Raw genomic sequence first — 25,572 nt, forward strand, 5'->3', positions numbered from 1 at the left:
AGGGTCTCACTTTATAGCCCAGGTTGACCCAGAACTCCCAACAATCCTGCCACTGCTTTCTAGAATTCCAGATTACAATCAACTACAATGCTCAGTTTTCTGTTTGTTTTGCTTACTGGAGGCCTTGTTGATAATGATACACTAATGTTTGTAATGTCCATTCACTTACTAATTACAAGTACTTTTTAGACTTTAATTCAAAATATTGGTAATATATTATTAAATAGGATCAGAAAATAAAATAATAACTACCTACCTCTTTGATTAATCAAATCTTTACATGACATTTTTGCTTTAGATATATGTTTCTTTTTTCTTTTTAGAAATAAATTTCTGTGAGGGGGAGTACCTTGTGAGCCTTCCTTGTCATGATTTCAGTATTTATCACTCTCATTGATTTATGAATGCATTGTAGAGACACCATATGCCTAAGTACTATAAATGCTGATTCTGTAACTCTTTGACCCTTATCATATTTTAGTTCTTGAGTCATATTGAGATAGGGCACAGTTTGATGGCTTCTGTTCTGTTCTATGACTATAACATTATCCTTTCTCCTTGATTTGTGTGACTTCCTTGACATCAGGTTCTTTTAAAGCAAAAGTATTAATGATTTTTTTCCTCATCTATCTCCTTTAAAGTTTAGAAAATTGTCTTGGTTTCGTAAAACACTGACAAAAGCAACTTAAGGGACAAAGGGTTTATTTTGACTTACAGTTCAAATGTGTAATATCTCATGCTAGAGAACTCAAGGCAGCAGCAACTTGAAGCAACTGGCACCCCTTATCGAGTCAAGAAACAGAGCAATCAGTGAATGCTTACATGCTACAGTTCTGCTTCCTTTCTCCATATCGTCCTGTATCCGAGCCAGGGAATGATGCCACTCACAGTATATGAATCTTCCCACCTCAACTGATATAATCAAGATAATCTCCACCCCAAACATGGCCAGATGCCCATCTCCCACATAATTCTAGTCTGCAAGTTGATAGTTAACAAAAAACAATTGCAAAATTTAAGGTACATAATTGATTATGAAAATGACTTCTATACTTTCAATGTTTGTTCTCTTCCCATTTACCTTATTTTTCTGTTTCTTTTCCCTGTGTTTTTTTTTTCTTATTTTCTGGCCTGAAGAGTCTCAGAATTGAATTTCTGTTAAAATATATAGGAGGTTATTGAAAAAGTTAGGTTGCCAGGATTCATGGGACTTTGCATTGGATACTTGGGCATTGTAGCAACCTAGACATAGAGAGTACAGGGTTCACATTCTTGCATAGAAATTTCCTCTTGATTTGGTGCAATGGTAATGGTAAATACAGGAGGTATGCTTGCATGTGAAACAGCCGCTTATTCAGAACCCCAGCTGTGACTTTGCTAAAATCCTTTGGATCTAAGATCAATGGCTTAGTCTGAGATAGCCTACTTTTATACCAGATAGTTATGTTACCACACTAATGTCATACAGCATTAGTCTTGTAATCTGCAAACTGCAAATATCAGCATAACTTTTGCAAGGATGTTAGGGAAATTAAGGGAGAGAGATTCTGACAACATTTGCATGTTTGTTCTCCAGCCTTGCTGGAGGAAGTATATCATGGGGGCAGGCTTTGAGATTATATAGCACCATCCTACTTCCAGTATGCTCTTTCTGCTTTGTGCTTCATTTGAAGATGTGATTACTCAGCTTCCTGCTCTGGTCACTCATGCCTGCTGCTGGCATGTTTATCTGCCATGATAGGCTCCCCCCTTTCTTATTCTTCTCCCATACAATACATCCTGACCACAGCTTCCACTCCTTCCCCTTCTCCCAGTCCTCCTCCACACTTCCCCTCTCTCCCAGACCCATTGCTTTTCCATTTCCCTTCAGAAAAGTGCAGGCCTCCCAGTGATATCAACTGAACACGGCATAACAAGATCAAATAACACTAGACACAAATGTTCATATCAAGGCTGGATAAGGCAACTCAGTAGGAGGAAAAAGGTCCCAAGAGCAGGTGAAAGAGCCAGAGAAACCTGTTAGGAGTTCAACAAAAACCTGAAGCTAAACAACCACAGCTTGTGTGCAGAGGGCCTAGTGCAGACCCATGCAGACTCTGGTTCCCACTCCAGTCTCCGTGAGCCCCTGTAAGCCCTGCTTAGCTGATTCTATGGGCTGTGTTCTTCTGCAGTCCTCGACCCTTTTGGCTTCTACAATTCTTCCTCCCTAATGGCCTTTCATCTCTCTGGAACAGTGAGCCAAAAAACCTCTTTCTTCTATAAGTTGCCTTTCGCCTGAAATTGTATTACAGCAATAGAAAAATCACTAATACAATCTTCTTAGACATGTAAGATCTTTATGGCTATAATGATATCATCCCTTTCTTAGGTTGGTCATTCATGGTTTTGCCTTTATTTATCAATCTAGATAGATGTTTATCAATTTTATTTGTGTTTTCAAGAAAATAACTTATGATACATTATATTAGGATCACTGTCCTCATGAACTTTAGTTTGAGAAAAAAATCTATACATACTAATGCACCTCTCCTATGTTACTTCAAGCATCTTTTTAATACCTAGAACACATGTCTAATAGTATCTTGTTGATAATGAGTGTGTGCATGTATACACACACACACACACACACACACATTTTTCTTTGAGGGTGAATTGGATTTACATTTTTTCACTTCTTAGTCTTTTCTTTTTCTGAACTCTGTGTACTAAGTGAGAAAATGAAGAGTTGATTAATGACTAGATATTCATAAATAAACAAGATAAACACATAAAGAGTTGAACTGACTTGCATGGCCATACATTTTTGCAATGTTGAGAATGGAATCCAGGGCATCCCTCACGTAGATGTTTTAGTATGGACAATAGTCACTAATGTTAGTAGCCTTTCCTCATTAAGGCTTATTCTTCAGTTAATCATTATATGGGAAACTAAGAAAGAAGGTTTAAAGATTCAGTCTATATATTTCCATATATAAGTAGCTTTTATTGCTTTCTACATATTGAAAGCTATTTCCAACATTTCTAATTGTACTTCAAGAGGTCTAACAATGATTTAGATTCAACAAACAGAAAGGAATTGAATCTTCTCTGGGAAAAATAATAAGAAACATAAATTCAACACATCTTACACCAAGGTTAGTTCAAAGTTACATCATATGATATTTATTATGTTACAGAAAATTGGGACAATAGGTTCATGCCTTTAGGATCTCTGAGAATTAGTTTCCTTTGAGTTTCACTTCAGGACTTGGAGTTGTTATCAGTTTCTATGAACATTTTGTATCATGGTTTACATGTAGACCAGTATCCAAATATCTTGTTGATTAGAGGAAATATTTGTGTGTATACATTCACACATTGATGATGTACTAGTAAATGAAGAATATTAATACTGCTTCACCTATAGTGTTTATTAGTTTAATAATAAATCCTTGTTACTAATTTATTCAATAAATAATTATTGAATACCTAACTACTAGTTTGAACCTTATGTCTAAGGCTTGGTTGCTAACCCGGGGCTCTACTGGGGAAGTTACAGTCCAGTACACCCAGCTTCCCAGTTTACATCATGCCCTCGAATGAAATATTGGATCCTTGATCCTTTCTTCTCTCTGCTTTCTGACTGCCATGAGAAAAGTTGTCCCTTTCACCATACGTTCCCAGCTGTGATGTACTACATTGCCATAGGCTTCAAAAGAAACCTTTTATCTTTTGAAGTTAATTATTTCAGGCACTTTACTATAGCCATACAAAGATTTCTAATACGCCATATGCCAGACATCAGTGAATAATACAAGATTTTTGCCTTTGTCCACTTTTAGTCTATCAGGTACATCAATTTAATGTGTCTTTTTATCTAAAAATAGGGTATTGGTAGAATGATGAAACAAGAGCTCATTTTAGACTGTTACTGAAATTTTCAGTTACTAGAAATTTTTTTTTAACCATAGTGAGCACAGAATAATGCATTTAAAAACAAAGAAGGATAAAGAGATTTACTGAGAAATATGGGTTGATTAATAGAGGTTAGAATATGTTTGTCTTTAAAAAAAGAATATGTCTGTCTTGTTAGGAAAGAGAGAAAATAGCTTGTTTTAACCACAGGGGGTCCAGTGGTCATAGATGGTTGTTTACAAAGTTCACTATATACGGGACACTGCATTTATGAGGGTTTGCCATGCCTTGGCCTAGCTTTGGATATGCTGCTGGATGGAGAACCTCTCCATTGCATTCTGGATGGCTGTAAGAGAGCCTATTTGAGGGCCCCACACAGAAGTACAGGTACTTCCTTCCTTCATCTGACTATAAAAGTCAGAGTTTTTTTGTCCAGCTCAACTCACTGATGCTTCTCTCTGCCTGAGACAGGATGATAAGGAAGGAAGGAGACAAGTTGGAAGGGCAGATAGAGGAGTGTGCCCCTGCCCTACCTCTTTCTGGGCATTGCTTATGTCTTGGGAGGTGATTCCTAGAAACCAGTTTAGTGACATAAGGCATATCCATTTTCTGGACATAGGCAGCATCATTTCAAAATACTCATCTACTAGAAAGTAGGTGGGAATGTGGGCTCAGTGGAAACAAGAAAGTGTAATTAACTTGACAAAAGAGTCGGGGAAGATTTTCTAGTCCCAGTGCTGATGATAGAGATTAAAAAGGAGAAGCTGAGAAATAGACCTGCTTAGGTTTATTTAGGTAGGAAAACCAACTGATTGAGATCAAGCTTCTAGGACAAGAATGCTCAAGTTTCAATACCAGTACTATTCACTGGGCTGAGCAGTACCAGGGATATTATTGAACATCAGTATCTGAGAATAATAAAACTATCTACTTTATATTGATACTATAGCATTGCTAGAATTAAGTAATTAGCACTTGTAAAATTTTAATTGTATTCTCTAGTTCTTGAATTTTAATTTGAGTTTCTAAAATAGTATGCTAAAATATCTTGCCATATAACTTCACAAGCATATTAATTATAGTTTTTATGCTTTGTTAAATAATTCTAAAGCTACATTTCGTCTAGGTTTGTCCTTATAATCCATTGATACTTGTATGTAAGAAATTTTTGACTTTGTTGTTTATGTGCCATGTTAGATTTAATTTACTCTAGATATGTGTATACAGGAGTAGAGATGGTTTGAGACTCTGAATAAGTTAATTTACTTCATGCTTTGAACTAGGAAATCAATGTGGGTGGACCACAACTTCAGTCAACTGGAATCTGTATTTCAGTCTTTGTGAGGGCTTAGTCTATTTTTCAGTCACATTTAAACCCAGTGTCTTTGTGTTACTGCCTGAAACCTTGTGAATATATACCAAGGCCATTTCGAGGTTAAATGTCAATATTTACTCACAAATCGAACAGATTTGAGCGACTGCTGAAAGTTTCATTCCAGTTTTTAATCTCTTAGTATCAATTTTTATTTGAGTAACTATTTTATGGGAAAAAACAGCTTCAGAATTTTTCTTAGGGACTTTTCTTCTTTCTCATATCTTTTTTTTTTTTCCGTTAGACTTGTTTATTCAAGTATCCGAAAACACTCTTTCCACTTCTTCCCCTCCTCCCAATACCCTCCCGCTCCCCCCCACTACCTCTCCTCCTCCCTCACCATTCCCAAGAGCAGTCAGGGTTTCCTGCCCTGTGGGAAATCCAAGTTCCTTCCCACTCCCTCCAGGTCCAGGAAGGTGAGCATCCAAACAGGCCAGGATCCCAAAAAGCCAGTCCATGCAGACGAAACAAGACCCAGTGCCATTGTCAATGGCTTCTCAGTCTTCATTTGGACCTTGGGTCAGCCCCCATGTCAACCACATTCAGAGAGTCCGGTTTGATCACATGCTCGTTCAGTCCCAGTCCAGCTGGCCTTGGTGAGCTCTCATTCAATCAGTCCCCTTGTATCAGTGGGTGAACGCACCCTTTGCGGTCCTGACTTCCAGTACTCCAATGTGGGTCTCCGTCTCTATCTCCATCCATCGTCAGATGAAGGCCCCCTCTGATTTTGCTTTCCTTGCTCACGATCTCCCTCCCTCTGCTTCTCATTTGGACCTAACCATACTGATGAATATTCTTTCTCATATCTTAAACCCCCAAAATTTTCCTTGCTTTTGTCAGTTTCTGATGTCTTTGAATGCATAATTGATCAGTTGTCAGTTGCTTAGGTAGGAATATTGAAATAAAAAAATTGATCTGCCTTTTTGCCATCATGAAAATCCTTTCTGGTTTTGCTTTTTTTTCCCCTTTCATTTTAAGTGCCTATTGACAGGTATGTATAAATATAATGTTTTATTATATAGTATATCTGTTTGTACAGATTTGACTAGTGAGTTTGGGGGAATACCTTTATGACAAGATAAAATTTATGAATTTGATCAATAGTTCTGAAACAATAGCAATCAAAGAAGATAGACATTTGCTACTTAGCACATAAAAATACCTTTAAGTCATTTGGAAAATGAAAATTAAATTTTCAAGAAAAGTCTTCACATTATTTAGAATGGTTAAAATGAAAAGTTAGATAATAAATAATGTTATTATTATGTTAGTGAGAATATAAATAAATTGAATTCTTTATACTCTGCTTGTTGTGATGTAAAATGCTGTAACTGCTTTGGAAATCAGGCTGGCAGTTCTACATATAAAACTACTATACCATTCAATAATCTCTATCGAGTCAAAGGTAAAAAATATGTGTGCACAATAATTTGTACACTATTATTCACAGCAGCACAGAACTGGAAACAACTCACATGTTACATGGAAATAAAAATGAAGTATTGATACATGCTATAACATGTGTGAACCTTGAAACTAATAGGTGGGAAAATTCTTTCATTATATTATTTCACTAATAAGAAATTCAAAATTAAGGAAATCCATAAAGATAGAAAGTAGATTGGTTGTTGCTTAAAACTGGTAGAGGGTTGGTTCATGATGAGAGGACTAAAGAACTCAAAGAATTATTTGCAATATGTTGGCAAAGGTTTGTTTAAGCTTATGGTGATGATGATCCCTCTTTTCATTAATTAAATTCATTTATTTTACAGCCCAAATGCAGTTTCCCCTCTCTCCCCACCTCCTATTCCCTCCCCTCCGCTCTACCTGCCTCCCCCAGTCCACTCCTCCTCTGTTTCTGTTCAGAAAGGGGCAAGCCTCCATGGGTATCAACAAAGCATGGCATATCGAGTTGAGGTAGGACTAAGCTCTTCCCCTTGTAGTAAGGCTGGGCAAGGCAACCAGTATGAGCAATAGGTTCCCAAAAGCCAACCAAAGCATTAGGGACAGGCCGATGATGATTCCTCTTGCTTTTAGCCATGACTTCTTCAGTTTGCTCAGAACTTTCAGGGTCAGGCTGGGAATTAAATTATAATAACACTGGATTCTAGAACAAGTCTTTAAAGCGAACCCTAATGTGAAAGTGGTGGAATTCAGCAAGAACAGTAATCAGTTGACTGGCCAGGAAACTATAACACTACCAAGATAATTCAGACTTTTTTAGCCATTGGTTGTTTCCCATATCCAGAAATAACATTTACTTAACTTCTTTAATTTCTCATGACGTCAGAGAAGACTACCTTGTTCCTATATATTCCTGTTAAGCAGGCCTTTCATTTACTTCAAATAGCATCTCTAGATTGCTGGCTTAAATTTCAGATATCATTTCCAATATGGATTCTAATTCTCTGGAAATGTTGGAGAAAGGTACAACTTTTAACTTAGGAAAAATGCATGAAGGCAGACAGATTCACATAAGAAATCCATAATCTGATAAATTGCCACATGGTAAAGGTGTTTGGGAGTTCTTATTGTTTCCTCCAACTATTTTTATGGGGAGTGTTGAAACTGAAGGTTTCCCTCATTAGTGAAAAGAGATGATTTGTACTACATGCAATTAGTCATTCTTGTATTATGCTTACATAGATTGGTTGCTTTTTCTGCCAGCCACTGTTCTGGGTGTTGGTGGTAAAAGTCTCTATGAAAGATAGCTACCTTGAGAAGACTGCATTCTAATAGGAAAGAAAGTAACCTACAAAAGGCAGGTAATGAGATAGAGGTGGCTGTGAAAGCTCGATACATAAGCAGTTATTTGAGCTTGGGAAAAACCTTAGAAGCATTTAGCACAACTGAACATTTGTAGTTGAATGATGTCTGAAAAAGGCATCATTGATGAGATGATAGCAACTGAACCTTGAAGAATAAATGAGGAAAACTCTTCATGGTAGCAAACTCCTGCAATACCAGCAGCTTTCAGGAAGTAGAGATGGAAGAATCAGAAACTTGTTGTCACCCTTGACTATATAACACATTCAAAGCCAGCTGGGACTACGTGAGACACTGCCCTTTCCCAAAAGGATAAATAAGGATATTTAGGCAAATAGAAGAGGTAGGTGGCTAATGGTATCGAAATATAGGAACACATGGTAAGAGCCTTATGATGGTCACACATGACAGAATGAAAAAAAGAGAGGAGAAAATTCTAAGAGCCACATATCTTAAACTTGAATGTTCCTACAAATCACTTAGCAAACACTGTGAAAACAGATTCTAATTCAGTGACATGAGCTGGGACGCTTCTAACAAACTCTCCATGTTAAACCTCTGTTTGGATAGAATGAGAGAGGAAGGTAGAGTGTGTGTGTGTGTGTGTGTGTGTGTGTGCATGAATATACATATATATATATGTATATATGAATAGGGTGATATGTGGTGGTGATGTGTAAGTGATTGTTTGGGAATTGAAAGTGTTACTTTGTGTTTTGGGAGTGGTATTTTGCTTTTTGAGGTACCTACAGGATATCTAGCAAGAGAAATACGACAGGAATTAGACATAAGAGGAGTGGAGGGTTAGGAAGTGAGTATTTTGATTAGAAACAACAACTCAAGGGGATTTCCTGGAAAGTGTCCAGGAGTATATATAGTAGCAGACAAAAGAAAATACAGGGTAAAGGGGTAACCTTTCTTCTTTCATCTGCCTGTCTCTGTTCCCATTCCTTTTTTATTTTCCTTTCCCTCCATTCTCCCCTGCCATTCCTTATTATTACATAAATCTCCCAAAACAATTTTTTACAGTTTTGAAAATGAAGAATAATTTTTAGATGCAGCTGACTCAAATAAATTAATAATACTCAGGTAAAAGAGCCAGTATTGAGAGGGCAGATGAAAACTTTGAGAACAGCAAAATTGATACAGTAAAGATTTGGAAAAGAAAAAAACAGTCATGGAGTGTAGTAAGACAACAACCAAAGATCTAGATAAGGCACACTTTGTTTATTGAACTGATAGAAACAATTATGAGATTCAATGAATCTCAGAGTCTGCTTGAAACTTGAATTTCTAGCAGTTTACTGTGTATGTCAACTATTTCCAGTTTCCCTTACCTTTACAATTAATATCCCTTTAGGCTTTCTCCGTTCTTGACCCACCCCTATAACATGGCCCACTATTATTTTGAGACAGGGTCTAGTTAGGTACCTCATGATGGCCTTGAATTTACAGTCCTTCTGCCCAAGGCCTCCTAGGATTACTGTTATACACCAACATGCCAAGCCCATTGATTTTTATTAAAGTCTGTTTGACCCAAGAACTTCATGAGTTCAGTGGTTTGACTGAAAAGTTGGTGTCTTCACATGCTCAGCTATGTCATAGCAGCATTGTTTATCATATCCAGAACCTGGAAACAACCTAAATGTCCCTCAACAGAAGAATGGATAAGGAAAATGTGGTACATTTACACAATGGAGTACTACACAGCAGAAAAAATAACGACATCTTGAATTTTGCAGTAAAATGAATGGAGCTAGAAAACATTATTTTGAGTGAGGTAACCTGTTAGAACCCGCCTTCCTGTGGATATCCACACCCCATCCAGGCGCGCGCCTTCCCGAACTCGGGCCCACGAGAATGGACGACTGTCCTGAGGGTTTAAAACAGACACACACACAAAAGAGACCTTTGCTCATTTACCAAGAGTAAATGGCAACTTTATTAAACTCAAGTCTGGTATTTATACCAGTGGGCAACCGGGATCAAAAAGGGCAAGGCCTCCTCCCAACAGAAGCAGGAAGAAGAATAAAGGCCCCGGCGCCTCAGGGAGAATCAGCTGGGGGAGGCCAGGCGTGTGGAGCCCACTGCTAAAACCTTGAATACAGGTGGAATCACCATAACAAAGAGAGCCAGGTTCTTCCTAAGCTAACCCCTCAAGCCAGTGCTAGTGCAGAATCTCCAGGGAGCCGAGGTCACACGACCCTGCAATCGCCAGGAGAAGGGAAAAAGACCTTGGTAGCTACAGTAACCCAGACACAGAAAGACAATTATCACATGTACTCACTCAAAGGTATGTTTTAAACATAAAGCAAAGAAAGCCAGCCTACAAACCACAATCCCAGAGAATTTAGACAACAATGAGGACACTAAGACAGACTTACATAGATCTAAAAAAGACAAGATGTCCTGAGTATATTGGGAGCATGGGGACCTTGGGGGAGGGTTGAAGGGGAGGGGAGAGGCAGGGAGGGAAGCAGAGGAAAATGTAGAGCTCAATAAAATCAATAAAGAACAAACAAAACAAACAAAAGTTGGTGTCTTCAGACAGCAATTTCATAACAGAGAAACAACATCTATCATCCTCTATCTAATGGGCAGCCTTTGGTATGTATTGACAGCCACATAGAAACTATCTTCCTGTCCTACAAATAGAATTCCTTCTTCAAGCATAATTGTGAGCAAGAAAACAACCTTCATCTCTTTGCATAAAGGTTAAGGTTTTGGTGTTAAGAAATGAGCAAATTCATACCTAGTGACAGTTTCTCTGAGCTAACCAAGTTCTTGCAGTTCAATGGACTAGAATTAGGTAAGAGGAAGTAAGATTGTGGCAAGGGTTTAGAATCTGCTGAAGTCTTTTTCGTTATTTTTTTTTTTAACCTAAAATTGTGTGTTGCCTTTTGATCAAAGATGAGGTTAGGATTATTAAAGGATATTAGACTTTGATAAAGAACCACTTAAATAAGCAGGATTGCCAAGTAACACCCTTCTGTGTTAACTATAAGTAGAGAGATTTAGGAAATTATGGCAGAGATCCCCTAAAGACTTGGTCTCTGTAAGTGTAGGAAAATGAAGACAAGGACAAGAAACTGTATAGTTGAAGTGTACCAGGCAAGGTCTGGTTCTCTGTGGGTGGGAGGCAGGGGAGTAGAAGATTCTTTGCCAAAGGTCAGAGTTACACTATTTCTGCCTGTAGCAAGCTTTCTCTCTGAACTGTCTTTGGATAACCAACTCCCAAATAGTGACATGGAGACTTATTATAAATTGTGAAAGCTTGGCCTTAGTTTAGGCTTTTTTTCCCCAGCTAGCTCTTTTGACTCAAATTAACTTGCCTCTATTAATCTACCTTCTATCATGTGTCTCCTTCTGTACTGCATGTCTGACTTGTTTCACATCTTACTGGTATCTCTGCCTTTCTTCACCCCTCCCCAGAAATCCTGCCTATTCTCTCCTGCCTAGCTATTGGCCATTTGCTCTTTATTAAACCAATCACAGTAACACATCTTCACCCCTTTGCAGTTGAACAACCCTTTGACAGGGGTTGCCTAAGACAATGGAAAGACACAGATCTTTACATTATAATTGATAACAGTAGCAAAATTATAAAGTAGCAATGAAAATAATGTTATGGTTGGGGGTCACCACATAATGAGGCTTTGTATTCAAGGGTTATAGCATTAGGAAGGTTGAGAACCACTGCTTAGGGTATTACCTTTCTTGGCTCAATTTTGATGATATTTTGCAATAAGCATCTATCAGTTAGAGTTCTGTGATTGAAGTATATGTTTTAAAGATAATTCTTTGCATTTTTAAAATTCTGTGCTTGATTACTTAGTACCAATTGGGTAATAATTGCTTAATTTTGTTGATGGAGAAAAGGATATTATTTGGAAATACTTGACCTTGCAAGAAAAAGATTAGTAGATTCAGGAAATTGTTAGAATTCTTATCTTGTTTATTACAATGCATATTTCAGATAAAATATCAAATTTAACATAAATAACTATATGTAGAATTGTATAATTTACATTCTAACTATTGCATATATAGTATTTTAATAGTGGAAAATGTAAGTAGTAAAAGAAAAGACTTCAATACTAGATCCTTAGGATGTGGGCATCTATAACCATACATATGGAGATTTCTTCATGAATATTCTACATTATAATGTTAACTGAACTAGCCTGTCAAGATAAATAACTCAGTCCAATTAATTCCTAGTCTATTATTATTATGATGTTTGTAGTTTTTACATGTTATTAGTAGATGCCAGTCTTTCCAGTGAATGATAGTAACTAAAAGCAGTGTCAAAAACTCAGTGTCCACCCTCTGAGACAGTGGGACTGATCTAATGGGAGCTTACCAAGGCCAGCTGGACTGGGAGTGTTGGAGCATGTGATCAAAATGGACACTCTGAATGTGGCTGTCAATGAAGGCTGACTGAGAAGTCAAGGACAATTCCACTGGGTTTTGATTCTACTGCATGGACTGACTTTGTGGGAGCCTGGTTTGTTTGGATGCTCACCTTTATAGACCTGGATGGAGGGGGGAGGACCTTGGACTTCCCACGGGGCAGGGAACCCTGACTGCTCTTAGGACTAGAGAGGGAGGGAGAGGGAGGTGGGGATAGGGAGGGAAAAGGGAGGCGGGGAGGAGGTGGAAATTTTTTAATATATAAAAGAAAACTGAATAAAGTTGATACATTCAGTAGATTTGAGCTTCTTTTTGAGAAATTAAAAACTAAGGCATATGAGTCTTTAGGTCCATCAATGAACTCAGAATTTACGGAGAAAAACTTTCTTGTCATGTATCATTTCAATTAATTTTTTGTGTGTATGTGTATATTCACATTCATGCTGTGATATGTATATGTAGGTCAGAGGACAACTTGGACAAAGTTGGTTTTTTTTCAACTGTATGAGTCCCAGGAATCAAACTCAGATTGTCAGATATGCATCCTTACCTACTGAGAAATCTCACTACCTTCCTTTATGTATCATTTAGATATAGATAATTTTAGTACATATGTGGAAATAAATGATGTGCATTTTAAGAGGCAGTTAAAAACATACTATTTTAGAGGATCAGTGTTCAGATCTCATTGCCCTCATCAGGTGGCTTTTGAGTACTTGTAACTCCAACTCCAAAGGGTCTGGTGCCTCCTTCTGGCGTCTTTTGAAACCACAATCAAGCATGCATATAAATAAAATAAGTATTTTTTAAAACGGGAAGAGGAAATGCTAGACACAGTGTTGACTCTGTGAAAATTAATAGAAAAACTGACAAAATGAACACATTATGTAAAGGACTCTTCATATTTTCATTGACCAAGATTGGCATCAGGAATAAGTTTCAGTCTGAGTTGCCTCTGAAGCAAACCCTAAGGAGCTGAGGCATGCATTTGAAGGCAATGTCTAACGAAAGAAAACTGAGGGATGGAAAGGGATGAGGTAAAAAAAAATCACAGTTGGTGACTAGAAGTTAAGCTTATGGGCATACACTGGGAAATAGCATAGAATATATTCGTCACACTTACTCTGTTTAACAGGTTAGGAAACTATCTCTTACTGTAGCTGGAACTGAGTTATTGAGGGGGTCACCCATGCACCTTAATTCCCTAGTGCTTCAGCCTAACAAGAATATGTGTATAGAATATGTGTATAGCAGTCCTCTGTGATTCTGGAAAAAGTCCTCGGGGAGTCTCAGATAGCAGCAGGTGGAAGTTAGCCTGCATATGTAATACGGAGGAATTCAAGACCTGTGGGTGGGAGATGGCAGAACATTGGCCATAGAATTCTTGGTGGTGGTGAGATTTGACTGTGCTCTTTCTCTTCTCTCTTCAGGCATCATCATGTCCTTGTCCCTGTTGTCCATTGTATATGGAGCCTTACGTTGCAACATCTTAGCCATCAAAATCAAGTATGATGAGTACGAGGTCAAAGTCAAACCCCTGGCCTATGTTTGTATCTTCCTTTGGAGAAGCTTTGAGATTGCTACTCGGGTCATTGTCCTGGTCCTCTTTACCTCTGTCCTGAAGATCTGGGTGGTGGCAGTCATACTTGTCAACTTCTTCAGTTTCTTCTTATACCCCTGGATCCTCTTCTGGTGCAGTGGCTCCCCATTCCCCGAGAACATTGAGAAGGCTCTGACTAGAGTGGGTACCACCATTGTACTGTGTTTCCTCACTTTACTCTACGCTGGTATCAACATGTTCTGCTGGTCAGCTGTACAGCTCAAGATCGACAGTCCTGACCTCATCAGCAAATCCCAGAATTGGTACCGACTGCTAATTTACTACATGATGAGATTTGTTGAGAATTCTGTCCTCCTGCTCCTGTGGTATTTTTTCAAAACTGACATATACATGTATGTGTGTGCGCCTCTGTTGATTCTGCAGCTACTCATTGCATACTGCACAGGCATTCTGTTCATGCTTGTGTTCTATCAGTTTTTTCACCCTTGCAAAAAGCTCTTCTCTTCCAGTGTTTCTGAAAGCTTTAGGTCATTTCTCAGGTGTGTCTGTTGGTCCTGTGTGAGGAGAAAATCCTCTGAACCAGTAGTAAGTGTGGACACGGACTTTAAGTCATCCACAGATCAAGATCAAGGTCAAGATGAAGATGAAGCTCAAGATCAAGATCAAGATGTAACACCTTCTACCAGTAGACTAAGTCCAGAGACCACTGAGATGTGGAGTGCAGTTGATCTGTACTCTGCTTAATGGAACCTGAGATGTCTTACAAGAAAGGGATATTGTGTTCTGGGTTAATAACTATTCTTCATACAAATAATGAGCTCTGCACAGGGAATAAGGCAGGGAATTAGCTGCCAATTCCTTGTGAGCTACTGCCTTTTATAGAGCTCTTTGATTTGAGGTAGCTATGGAATGCACTGGGGAAGCCTACTACCCCACAGTTTGTTTCACAGTTGACTCTGTTACGTTCTTGCAGGCCTTACTGGCCATTTCATTGACACAGTATCCCTGAAGTTTCAGTTGAGCTGGTCATATTCATCGAATATAATAAAGAGAAAGGCTTGTTTTCTACAATGTTGTCTCAGTAGCCTGATGCTTTACTAATACTGAGTATAGCTTTATACAAAAGTCACCGTGATAGTCAGAATAGGTTACTAGGGATTTTTCAACCTCATTCCTATCATAACTTACAGGGAGAGCTGTTTAAGTTTGTTTTATCAGTGTATTCCATTTTCACCTCATTAAGACTTTTTGTACATAACCAGCTGTAGCCACTCTGGCATGCCTAGATTTGGGGACTTTATTCCCTATGATCCATTGGTACAGTTATTTAGGAAAGCTGAGTTTCATTCCACATGTTGAAGAAATTAGGGATCAGGATGGACTGGGACAGTTATTAGAACATCAAAATAATGAAAGTTTATACAAATAGAACTGTTAACTTCTCCAAATGTCTGAAGATATTCATTGGTTAGAAGGTAGGCTCAGTTCTCCTTATAAGTCAGTCTTGTCTTATAATTCTGGGAAATTTCTAGTAGAATTTGCTAAGATTAATATTTTAAGAAAGAATAAAATAATAGTTTTCATTCTTATTGCCCCTTTCCTCGTCTGCCAGGAAATTTTTAACAAGACTTACCTCAGTTCACTTGCTGTTGTTTCTAGAAAGCCCCATAGAAGTCTCTTCCCCAATTCCAGTATATAGGATGTTTTAATTTTCATTATTTGAAGAGAAAAGAGTGTTTTCCTCACTGCCACCCCTAATTAGACACATTTTCAGTTATAGGAAGGAGTGAGAGAAGTGAAAGATCTTCAGGAAATACATTTTGACTTGACATCACTATCAGTTAATTTTAATACGCTCTTCATTTTTTCTTGTGTGTAATTTCTCTTTAATCTGCAGCTATTTGTTTCCGTTTAGAGAGTTGGGTGAATATTGTCACTAGTCTGGTGGAAATGCCTGTAAGCAGTGCTGTTATTTGTACCACTAAAATTTGGACAGTAAAATGTCTAGAAAGGCATGGTTATAAAGTTTACACCAATTTAAAATGAGAGTTGTAGCAAAATTTAAGAATTTTTCAAAGATACCTTCATTTATAGATTTTGTGAGACAGAGCAGACATTTACTTTTCTGACCACATTTATCTGGCTATCATACTAGTAATAATTTGCTTTTTAACTCTTTTATCACATTGATGAATAATTTCATAAACATGAAAATTAATTTGGTAAATAAATTTTATTATACTAGAGGATTCATAAAACAGTAAATATTCTTTGACATGCCATTCACTCTGTAATATTTATACCATTTTATATGCATATATATCAGTAAGATCCTAAACTGTAGAACATCCATTTTAGTTTCATGAAGTATATTTCCTCATTTGTAATTCTCATGGTATTTATAGTTTAAGTCTATGAGAATCCACAGGGAGTACATCCATTTTGACTACTTTTAAGATATAAAAATGAAACTTAAGATTGTCTATTCTCTGTTGACCCATGTGCCACTTTTCCTGTCTTTAAGAGGACTAGATAAAGTTAGCATATATCATCAAAATGATACTTTATAGAACAGATATTTCTCTGTGCTCTGTACTTTTCATATTCAGAGGTATAAAACTGTACTACAGGGGAAATTTTCTTTGAAAATATATAACAACTACAGGCAAACCAAAGCTAAGGTGTTAAAGCGCTCTTGTTTTGGTTATTTCGTAATTTAAGGTGTTCAAAATAACAAGAGAGTAGAAGACTGCTCCTAAGCATTTCCAAACTGGTTTTTGGTCAAATCGCTTCGTTATATTTCCAGACACCACATGGCTTCCCTCTTTAATGTGAAAGAGCACCTTCCCTGAAGATCCGCAGTGACTGGGGAGAGAGGCACTGCTACCCTTTTCCAACTTTAGGCTATGCCTTGGCACCGAGGCTCGAGTTGGCCACCAGCTTGTCACTTTCTAGGAGGTTTGGAATTAGACAAGGGTAAGGACACTTGTATTTTTTCAGCCTGGTTTGGAAACATGACTAAAATATTTTTAATTCTTAATTTTAAAATATATTGTAAGCCCCTTTACTTTAGTCAGTCGGTAAGCATCTTGAATGATCTCAAACAAAACTAACAGTGATAAACTGTCAGACACTGAAGACCCAGCTCAAGCTTTATAAAGAATGATTTTTATTTTTCAGCAAATTAGATATTATTTCAGTCTCTTGGCATATAGGCATTTTCCTACTACAGTCCCAAGTTTACTTAATTACTCTATGCCTCAGTTTCCTCTCTCACCAGATTAAGATGATATACTTGTCCAACTTACCTCACTAACCTGTTGGAAGGATTTCATTAAGTAATAGGTACAAAAATATTTTTAGAATATTTTCAAAATACCTTTAAAGAATTATTATATTATTCAAGTCTATAAACAGGTTATTGTTTGTGTTCTGGTTTTGTATTTACGGTCTGAACTGAAATAAGTAGTTTCATCCACGTCAGTGTTTTGAGTGAACATATAGGTCATTGTTCTTCTATGTAACTGCCCTCTCTCGCCATCAGTTGATTACAAAATTTAGTGCTCAGAGTGTGTGAAATGGCTCAGCAGGGAAAGGTACTTGCCGCTAAACCCAACACCCTGAGTTCCATCCTTGGGACCTACATGGTGGAAGGAGAGAAACAATTTTCACAAGTTGTCTGATTTCCACAAGCACACCATGGCATTCACACACAGGCTCTCTGTCTCTCTCTCCCCCACCCCTGCCTCTCTCTCCCACACACAATTAATATATGCAATGAGTATTAAAAATCACCCAAAGCCCTTAGTACTTGGCAGAAAAAAAAGACCCAATGGATCTGAGAAACTGCTTCTGGTGGCAAGTAAGTTTATTGTCTTGATATAATATTTCATAAAGAATGTAACAGCATCTTTAGATGATTGTACAGTACAACTTAAATGGCTTATTCAAATCATTAATTAAATGTGAATGTAATCTGTTCAATGTTGCAAATGGGAAAATAAGCATTAGCATCGATTGTCTTGACAACACAGCATTTCCTTGAGATCTATCTTACAACATTAATATGGTCGTATGTGCCAGTACATCTGAGCCAATTGGTTGTGAATATGAACTTTTGTGGAGTGCTTCTCTGAGTCATTGGCTCAAATATTGTTTATGTTTCCTCATATAATAAATTAATTTTTTAAAAAATTTCTTGTATTTTATTTCTTGTATAGTCCTCAAATGACTTAAAATTTAAGACCCATTTGAAAGGCAAATTTGAAAATGGTTTGTTATGACTATATATTTTAATGTAAGATGGAAATTCTGCTATAGCATGAGAAATTTCAGAATGCTAACATTGAGCCTTACAATACAACAGCTGTTCATGAAAGCACTGCTTTTTGTGTATGAATTTGCTCAATTTATTGAAGCCATGATGCTGGGTACTGCTACTAAGATTATGCTAAATTGTCTCAGTTGTTGTATATGACACAAAGACAAATGTGATATATATTTCATATTTTACATATAAAATAAATATATGGTACTTGTATATCATAAATATATATATAAGTTCTAGATAAACATGAGTGTTATGGTGATTCATAAATATGAAATATGAGGATGACTAGCTTTTGTGAACATTATATAAATATTATGTTTATAAAATCAAAATGAATTGCTTCTGTGTTTCGAAAAAAATCACACATTGAAAGGTGTCATTGCAGAACATGAGCTAGATATACGCTGTTTTTAATAATTCCTTTGCTGCTGAAGGTGTTCTTTCAGTTTGCAAATATATAGCTATAGGATGTTTTTCTTTTTAAAAATAGCTTTATTGAAGTATAATTGCTCCACAAAAACACACATATTGAATTTGTACAGTTTAATAAGTTTAGACATTTGCAAACACTCATGATATTATCATCACAGGCAAGATGCCACACCTCAAAAAGCTTCATTGTGTTTCATTTTTATTTTTTAAAAAAATATCTTTTCTCATTTTACATACCAATCCCAGTTCTCACTCCCTCCCCTCCTCTCACTCCCTTCACTTTCTCCACCACCCTACCCCCATCCACTGCTCAGAGAGGGTAAGGCTTCCCATGGGAAGTCAATAAACTCTAGCACATTGCTTTGATGAAGGACCAAGGCCCTCCTCACTATATCTAGGCTGAGCACGGAATTCCTCTGAAGAGAATGGGTCCCAAAAACCAGTAGAATCTGTAAGGATAGATCCTGGTCTCACTGCTGGTGGCCCCACAGTCTGCCCCAGCCATCCAACTGTCACCTACATTCAGAGGACCTAATTTTGACCTATACTGGCTCCCCAACTGTCTGGCTGGAGTTGGTTGGTGCTCCCATTATCTTAGGTAAACTGTTTCAGTGGATGTCCCCTTCATAGTCTTGACTCCGTTGCTCATATTATCAATGTTTCATTTTTATTTCTTATTTTTCTTTTTTGGCAGAACACAACAAGAAAACTACTCTCTTAGTTCATAATAATCTTTTAAAAAAATTTATGCACAATGTTGTATAGCTGTTTTGCCCCTTCTTGAGGGAGGGGTCAAGGTTTGTGAGGCACAGGGGTGGGGCTTTCTTACCCCTCTCCTGGGGGGGGGGTCAAGCTTTGGTGTGCACAGAGACAGGGCCTCCAAAGATTGAGGCCAGAGACTGGGATTTTATACTTCCTAGCTAGGCTTGTTTACAGTTTTCACCCCTCCTCCAACCCCAACTGAGTTCTTACTGCTCCCTACAAACTGACATTTTGCTTGTCTCCTGGGGGGAGGATCTAGAGTATATGTGTATATGTCTATATCTATATACACACATTGTATATGTGTTTGGGGGCAGACAAAAGCGGGGCTCCATGGATGAAGTTAAAGGGCAGGCCTCATCCGCTCTGGGTGCAGCAGCCCTCAGTTGCCTCCACCTATGCTTTGTATATGACAACACAAAACAAACTCTGATATTTTTGTAGACATTTTGTTTTATAGTACTTTGTTTTGGTATTTTGTTTTTGTCTTGTTTGTTTTTTGCTTGAATATTATAGCTTCCAATTTTCTGTTCTTATAGGTTCTGGTCATGTGTGAGTATTTGTGTGTGTGTATTGTGTGTGTGTTTTCTTTTTTGTGGTTTTTTTTTTTTCTAAAGAGAAAAAGAAAGGGAGTGGAGTTGAGAGGGTGGGGAGACGGAGAGGATCTGGGAGGGTCTGGGAAAAGGAATCTGATCTGAATATATTGTATGAAAACAGATTTATTTTCAATAAAATGTGCTTTTTTATAAAAAGATGAGGAATGAGGTGAGGGACGTAGATATTCCTCTATGGCCACATTTCTCTGCGTCTCTCTTAAAAAAGATGAGTTTTTTTTCTAAGTAGTGAAAGTTGTACAGCCTGCTGAATGTGGTGGGACATGTCTTTAATGTCAGACATTTGAGGCAGAGGCAAACTCTGGTCTAAATAACGAGTCCCAGACTAGCCAGGGATGCATAATGAGACAAAATATTACACATATTTATGAGGAGGTGTGTGATATTTTAATACATGTATCCACTGTGCAATGTTCATAGTAGAAATAACCGGGTCTACCTCCTCAAACATTTGGCATTTCCTTCTAGTGAAAGCATTCATAATCGTTTTTTCCTAGCTATTTTGTAATGCACAGCACACTGTCACTATCTGTAGTGACCTGGGAATAGAATAGTAGAAAGTCCTTCTTGTATCTAACTATAGCTTAAGGGATATATATTTTATGAATGTCTTTGCAACTGAAAAAGCACTCAGACATGCCAATTACATGTGGTAATAAAATGGATAATGTTCTCAATAGGTTTTCTTGTTCAGGAAAAGGTACTTCATAGCAGCAAAACTTGGTATATTAAGCACACACCCAGAAACCTTGAACCCCTTCTTTCACACTATACCACAAACCCTGGCAGATGAAGTCCCTGTTGTGCAGAGCCATTCTGTAGAACACAGGTGTGTCCAACCTGTTCATCATATACAGCAGAGTTACCCATGCAGGAGACCCAACACTTTGTTAAAACATTACGAGGTTGGTTTTTGCAATCTTTTTTTAACTGACTGCATAGCTCTCAAGCATGAACTTCGTAGATGACAGTTCTGTTTTATGTCAAACGGTTGGGCACACCTGCTAGGAAAGGCCTCTACATACTACATCATGGTATTTTCTATGCAAATTATTAGGGTTCAGCAGTGTTGGTTTGAGCAGGGTTTGGAACCAGGACTACCTTTGAGGCGTGTACAACAGCAGCATCTCTACAGCAGATGATGAGAAAACTTTCAGCATTGACTGTAATATGCCAACACCTTGTGTGGGAGAGGAATTTCAGGGTTTGCTGCTCCCCAAAGAAAATATGTGTGGAGGTAGATTTGAAAATTCTGTGTGTACTTTTCCTCCCTCTCTGCCTCCCATCCTGAATTAATTTTCTATCCTAATGATGAGTTTCTGATTGAAACCTGATTAGCCTACTTCCTAGAATGCTGGTAATACCATCCTCTTTATATACCTGCATTATGCATACTGGTTTAGTTTCTTATCAGTTTGCTTCTGATCTTAATTGCCTCAAGTCTACAGCTAATGAGTGAGTTTTTGTAGTGAGTGACAGGACTCAAGAAATAAAATGGGATGTAAAATTTCTATTTCAGAGCGGTTTCAAGACCTCCTCAACTACCACCACGATAGCACTGAGAAGGGCACTCTGCTGTTGCCTTCTCCTACCAAGAGGACTTTCTTAAATGGAGTGGCAGAATTGCCATCCTCTCTAGTAACTAGAAGGATCTAGCACACACATGTACAATTATTTTCAAGCCAATTGGGGATGTTGTTGTGACAGTAGTCACTGTATTCAAAGTAATCAGCATGGTCCTCCAAGCCTACAGCAGAAGCAAGAATTGCAAATTGAAAACAGAACCACTACCATGTCAGGTAAACTTAAGAGACACTCACTGTGAGGCTGGAGAGATGGCTCAGTGGTTGGGAGCACTGTCTGCTCTTCCAGAGGACCCAGGTTCAATTCCAACACCCACATGGCAGCTCACAACTGTCTGTAACTCCATTTCCAGGGGATCCAACACCCTCACAGATGTACATGCAGGCAAAACACTCTGAAAAGTGCACACAAAATAAAAATAAGTTATTTTAAAAAGACATTCACTGTGATTGAAACTACAGGACTACTATTCTTTTTTAATTTTTTAAATTTATTTATTAAAAATTTCCACCTCCTCCCCTCCTCCCATTTCCTTCCCGCTTCCCCCACTCCCCCTCCCCCCTCCCTCTCCAGTCCTAAGAGAAGTCAGGGTGCCCTGCCCTGTGGGAAGTCCAAGGCCCTCCCCTCTCCATCCAGGTCTAGGAAGGTGTGATCCAAACAGACTAGACTCCCCAAAAGCCAGTACATGCAGTAGAATCAAATTCCAGTGCCATTATCATTGGCTTCTCAGTCAGCCCCCATTGTCAGTCACATTCAGAGAGTCCAGTTTGATCACATGCTCATTCAGTCCCAGTATTCTGTGAGGCTATTTCTCTGTTGGGATAGTTTTGTCTGTCTACTAAAAGCTCCCATTGTGGAAAAACACAGTTTGGTTAAGGAACTATATAGCCATATTTTAGTATCAGCTCACAGGCTCCAAAATAATTCACTACCCATCTAGACCGTCAGTCTCTCCCTTTAGTGTTCCTAAGAACAAAAATTTATTGCAAGAAAGAAGTAAAATGTTTTATTATTTCATCTAACCTCCTTGTGGACTTCTAGTTAGCTGGTTTGACACATGTGGAAGGATTCTTTCCCATGCTTTAGAAAGAGTCAAGACATTCCAGTGTTTAAAAGGATAGAAGAAAGACCTGCACTTATATTTCTTAAAAATATTTCCTGTATTTCATGTATGAATTTCATCTGTCAATATTTGGATTTACAAGATTAGTGGGAAAATGGGTTCAGCCACTTCTACCAGAGGGCAAATCTTTCACCTATGAAAGGCCTAGTGTCACCTAATCCTGCAGTTGAAATCTGATCTTGACTATGCTGAACTTGTCTTTATTAAAGTATGGATAGGGTCCAGGAACAGCAGGAGTGATACCATGATCATGAAGATGGTTTCCCCAGGGGGAGGCTTATTCATTGCACTCCAGTTGTGTTGAATGAACTCTGTGATGTCCCCAAATGTGGGAAAGTCAACTGCACAATTTCTGGTAGTGGAGTACTGTTTGATCTTTCTCCTACTAAATATATTTATAAGAAAAAAGAAAGGGTCCAGGAAGTATATTAAGGCAGAGTAGTTTTTACTTACTAGGGTCAACACTTTTCACCCAGTACTATGGGTTACATTGAAAACAAATTCCTATTTTTCTGCCTGAATTTTGACCTCATTTCCTAGGTTTTAGAACTCCTTGGAATTTCTTTATATACCATTTTCTACTGTTCACCCTGAATTTATTTTCTCCTTTCTCTGGAGAATTGATTCTTAAGGAAAAAGAAAAACAAGGTTTCTATTAAGCCCCAAAGAACTACTCAGGTATGCAGGGCTGTTTGTACCCTGACAGAGCTGCCTGGAGTTAAAGGATAAAACAAATATTATTAAGGTCCCAATTATAATTATTTAGCCACCCGGAAGGCTGCACTTCCAGGTCCTAAGGCAGGCACATGTGGGTGGACCCTTGGGAACAGGGCCCGCGTGACCCTATGTGCACATGCGTGGGTCACCTGCCATCTGCATCATAAGCGTCATTTGCATGACATGCTCATGCAAAACCCCTGTGTGCATGTGCAAGGCTTAGGGTCGCCCGTCATCAGCGTCTGATGTAGGCACATCTTCCCCTGTGTGCTGGCACCTACCTTTACCCCTCCCCTCACACGTTCGTGTGCCACCAAGGAACCTAACCCTAACCAAGCCAAGCTTGCTACAGTTCTCCCATTGCGAGAGGTGGCTGGCGTAGATGGATTGATTGATTAGGGTACATGTTCCTTTTTCTCTCTCAGAGCTTTCCCATATAGAAAAGTTACTGGGTTCCTATATGTCTAATCCTACCACTTTCATAAAACAATTCCAATATCTTACCCAATCTTATAATCTTACCTTTCATGACATCTATATGATCCTATCTAATAACCTACTTCCTGAAGAGCGCAGGTGGGTTTGGGAGCAGGTCAGGCAACATGCAGACAACATTCACCAGACTCTTGCCTCCCACCCTCCCGGAGCAGAGGTGTTCCCAGAGCAAGAGCCACACTGGGATTATAATACTCCAGGTGGGATCTTAGCTAGAGACCAGTTTTTGACTTGCCTCCTGGCAGGTCTATGTAAGGCTGCCCACAAGCCAGTAAATTATACTAAACTCTCAGAAATCATTCAGAATACGAAGGAAAATCCTTCTGCATTTTTGGAACACCTCACAAAAGCTCTGTTACAGTATACTAACTTAAATCTAGAAACTACCGAAGGCAGGCAGTTACTCATGACCCATTTTTTTAATCAGTGCTACTCTGGCATTAGGGCTAAGCTTAGACGTTTGGAGAAAGTCCCCTTGACCCCGCAGGCAGAAGTCTTAGAGTTGGCTTTTAAGGTGTACCATGTGAGAAATGACAAAGCCAGCAATCACTGTCATGTGTTAGCCATGGCCTCCTGACTGGCTGAGGTGACAGACTGCCCGATCCATGCTGTCTGTGCTGCTCCCCCCGCCCCCCAGGGCTCAAGAACTGCAAGGTCAGTGTTTCAAATGTGATAAAACTGGTCACCAGGCCTGAGCATGCCCTAATCCTCATCCTAGTCCCAAGAGACCTTGTCCGAGGTGTCATAGGGAAGGACATTGGTCAGTAGATTGTCCTCGTGCACATGTGCATGGAGACATTGGACCCAGAAAATTCCCAAGTTGACCTTCTAGGTCTAGCCATAGATGAGTGAGGCTTCCCGGGCTTCTTTGACCCGATCACAACCGTCATCTGTAATGAGGAGCCACGGGTACTCATGGTATCAGGACGGCCCATCTCCTTTCTCTTGGACACTGGAGCCACATACTCGGTACTGAGGGAATTCTAGTTTCCCTATTGTCGGGGTAGGGGGACAGCCTTATCTACCTCAGCAGACCCCACCACTTAACTGTGTGTTTAGGGGTATTTATCTCTCTCATTCATTTTTAGTTATGCCGACCTGCCCCGTATCTCTCATGGGAAGGGATTTTTAAACAAAGGGATTTTAAAAATGGTAGGAGCCTCCATTTCTTTTGCTTCCATTTACCTTACCCCAGACTCTCCAACAGCTCCCCTCCTCCTCCTTCTAGCCTCCCAAACTTACAACCCTAATGTATCTTTTCCCCCTACCAGCCTCCCAGGTAGACCCCCACGTCTGGACACCCAAAACCCCTCCGTTGCTAAACACCATTCCCCCATTGTTATCCAATTACAGGACCCTACTAAGTACATTACCCAAGCTCAGTACCCTCTTTCTCTCTCTCCAGACCCTTAAGGGACTTAAGCCTATTATTTCTGACCTTTTAAGGAAAAAGCTACTTCGCCCCACCTCTTCTCTCTTTAACAACCCTATACTTGCTGTTAAAAAATC

General features: G+C 38.7%; 1 protein-coding gene and 1 non-coding gene across 2 annotated transcripts in view; both read left to right on the plus strand.

Annotated features, from left to right (window-relative positions):
- Window positions 1-15,077, plus strand: part of Xk (X-linked Kx blood group antigen, Kell and VPS13A binding protein) — a 43,977-nt gene extending 28,900 nt beyond the window's left edge. Inside the window, exon 3 of the mRNA XM_048461392.3 lies at window positions 13,876-15,077. Coding sequence (XP_048317349.2) covers window positions 13,876-14,750 — 875 coding nt within the window. The 3' untranslated portion in view covers window positions 14,751-15,077. The remainder of the gene's footprint in view (window positions 1-13,875) is intronic.
- An 8,001-nt stretch (window positions 15,078-23,078) lies between these two features.
- On the plus strand, window positions 23,079-23,236 carry LOC125418017 (U1 spliceosomal RNA). Its single transcript, XR_007237301.1, has one exon. It is a non-coding gene; the product is annotated as a U1 spliceosomal RNA (small nuclear RNA).
- The last annotated feature ends 2,336 nt before the right edge of the window (window positions 23,237-25,572 follow it).

This window comes from Myodes glareolus, chromosome X (assembly GCF_982192425.1).
Source record: "Myodes glareolus chromosome X, mMyoGla1.1, whole genome shotgun sequence".
Classification (NCBI taxonomy): domain Eukaryota; kingdom Metazoa; phylum Chordata; class Mammalia; order Rodentia; family Cricetidae; genus Myodes; species Myodes glareolus.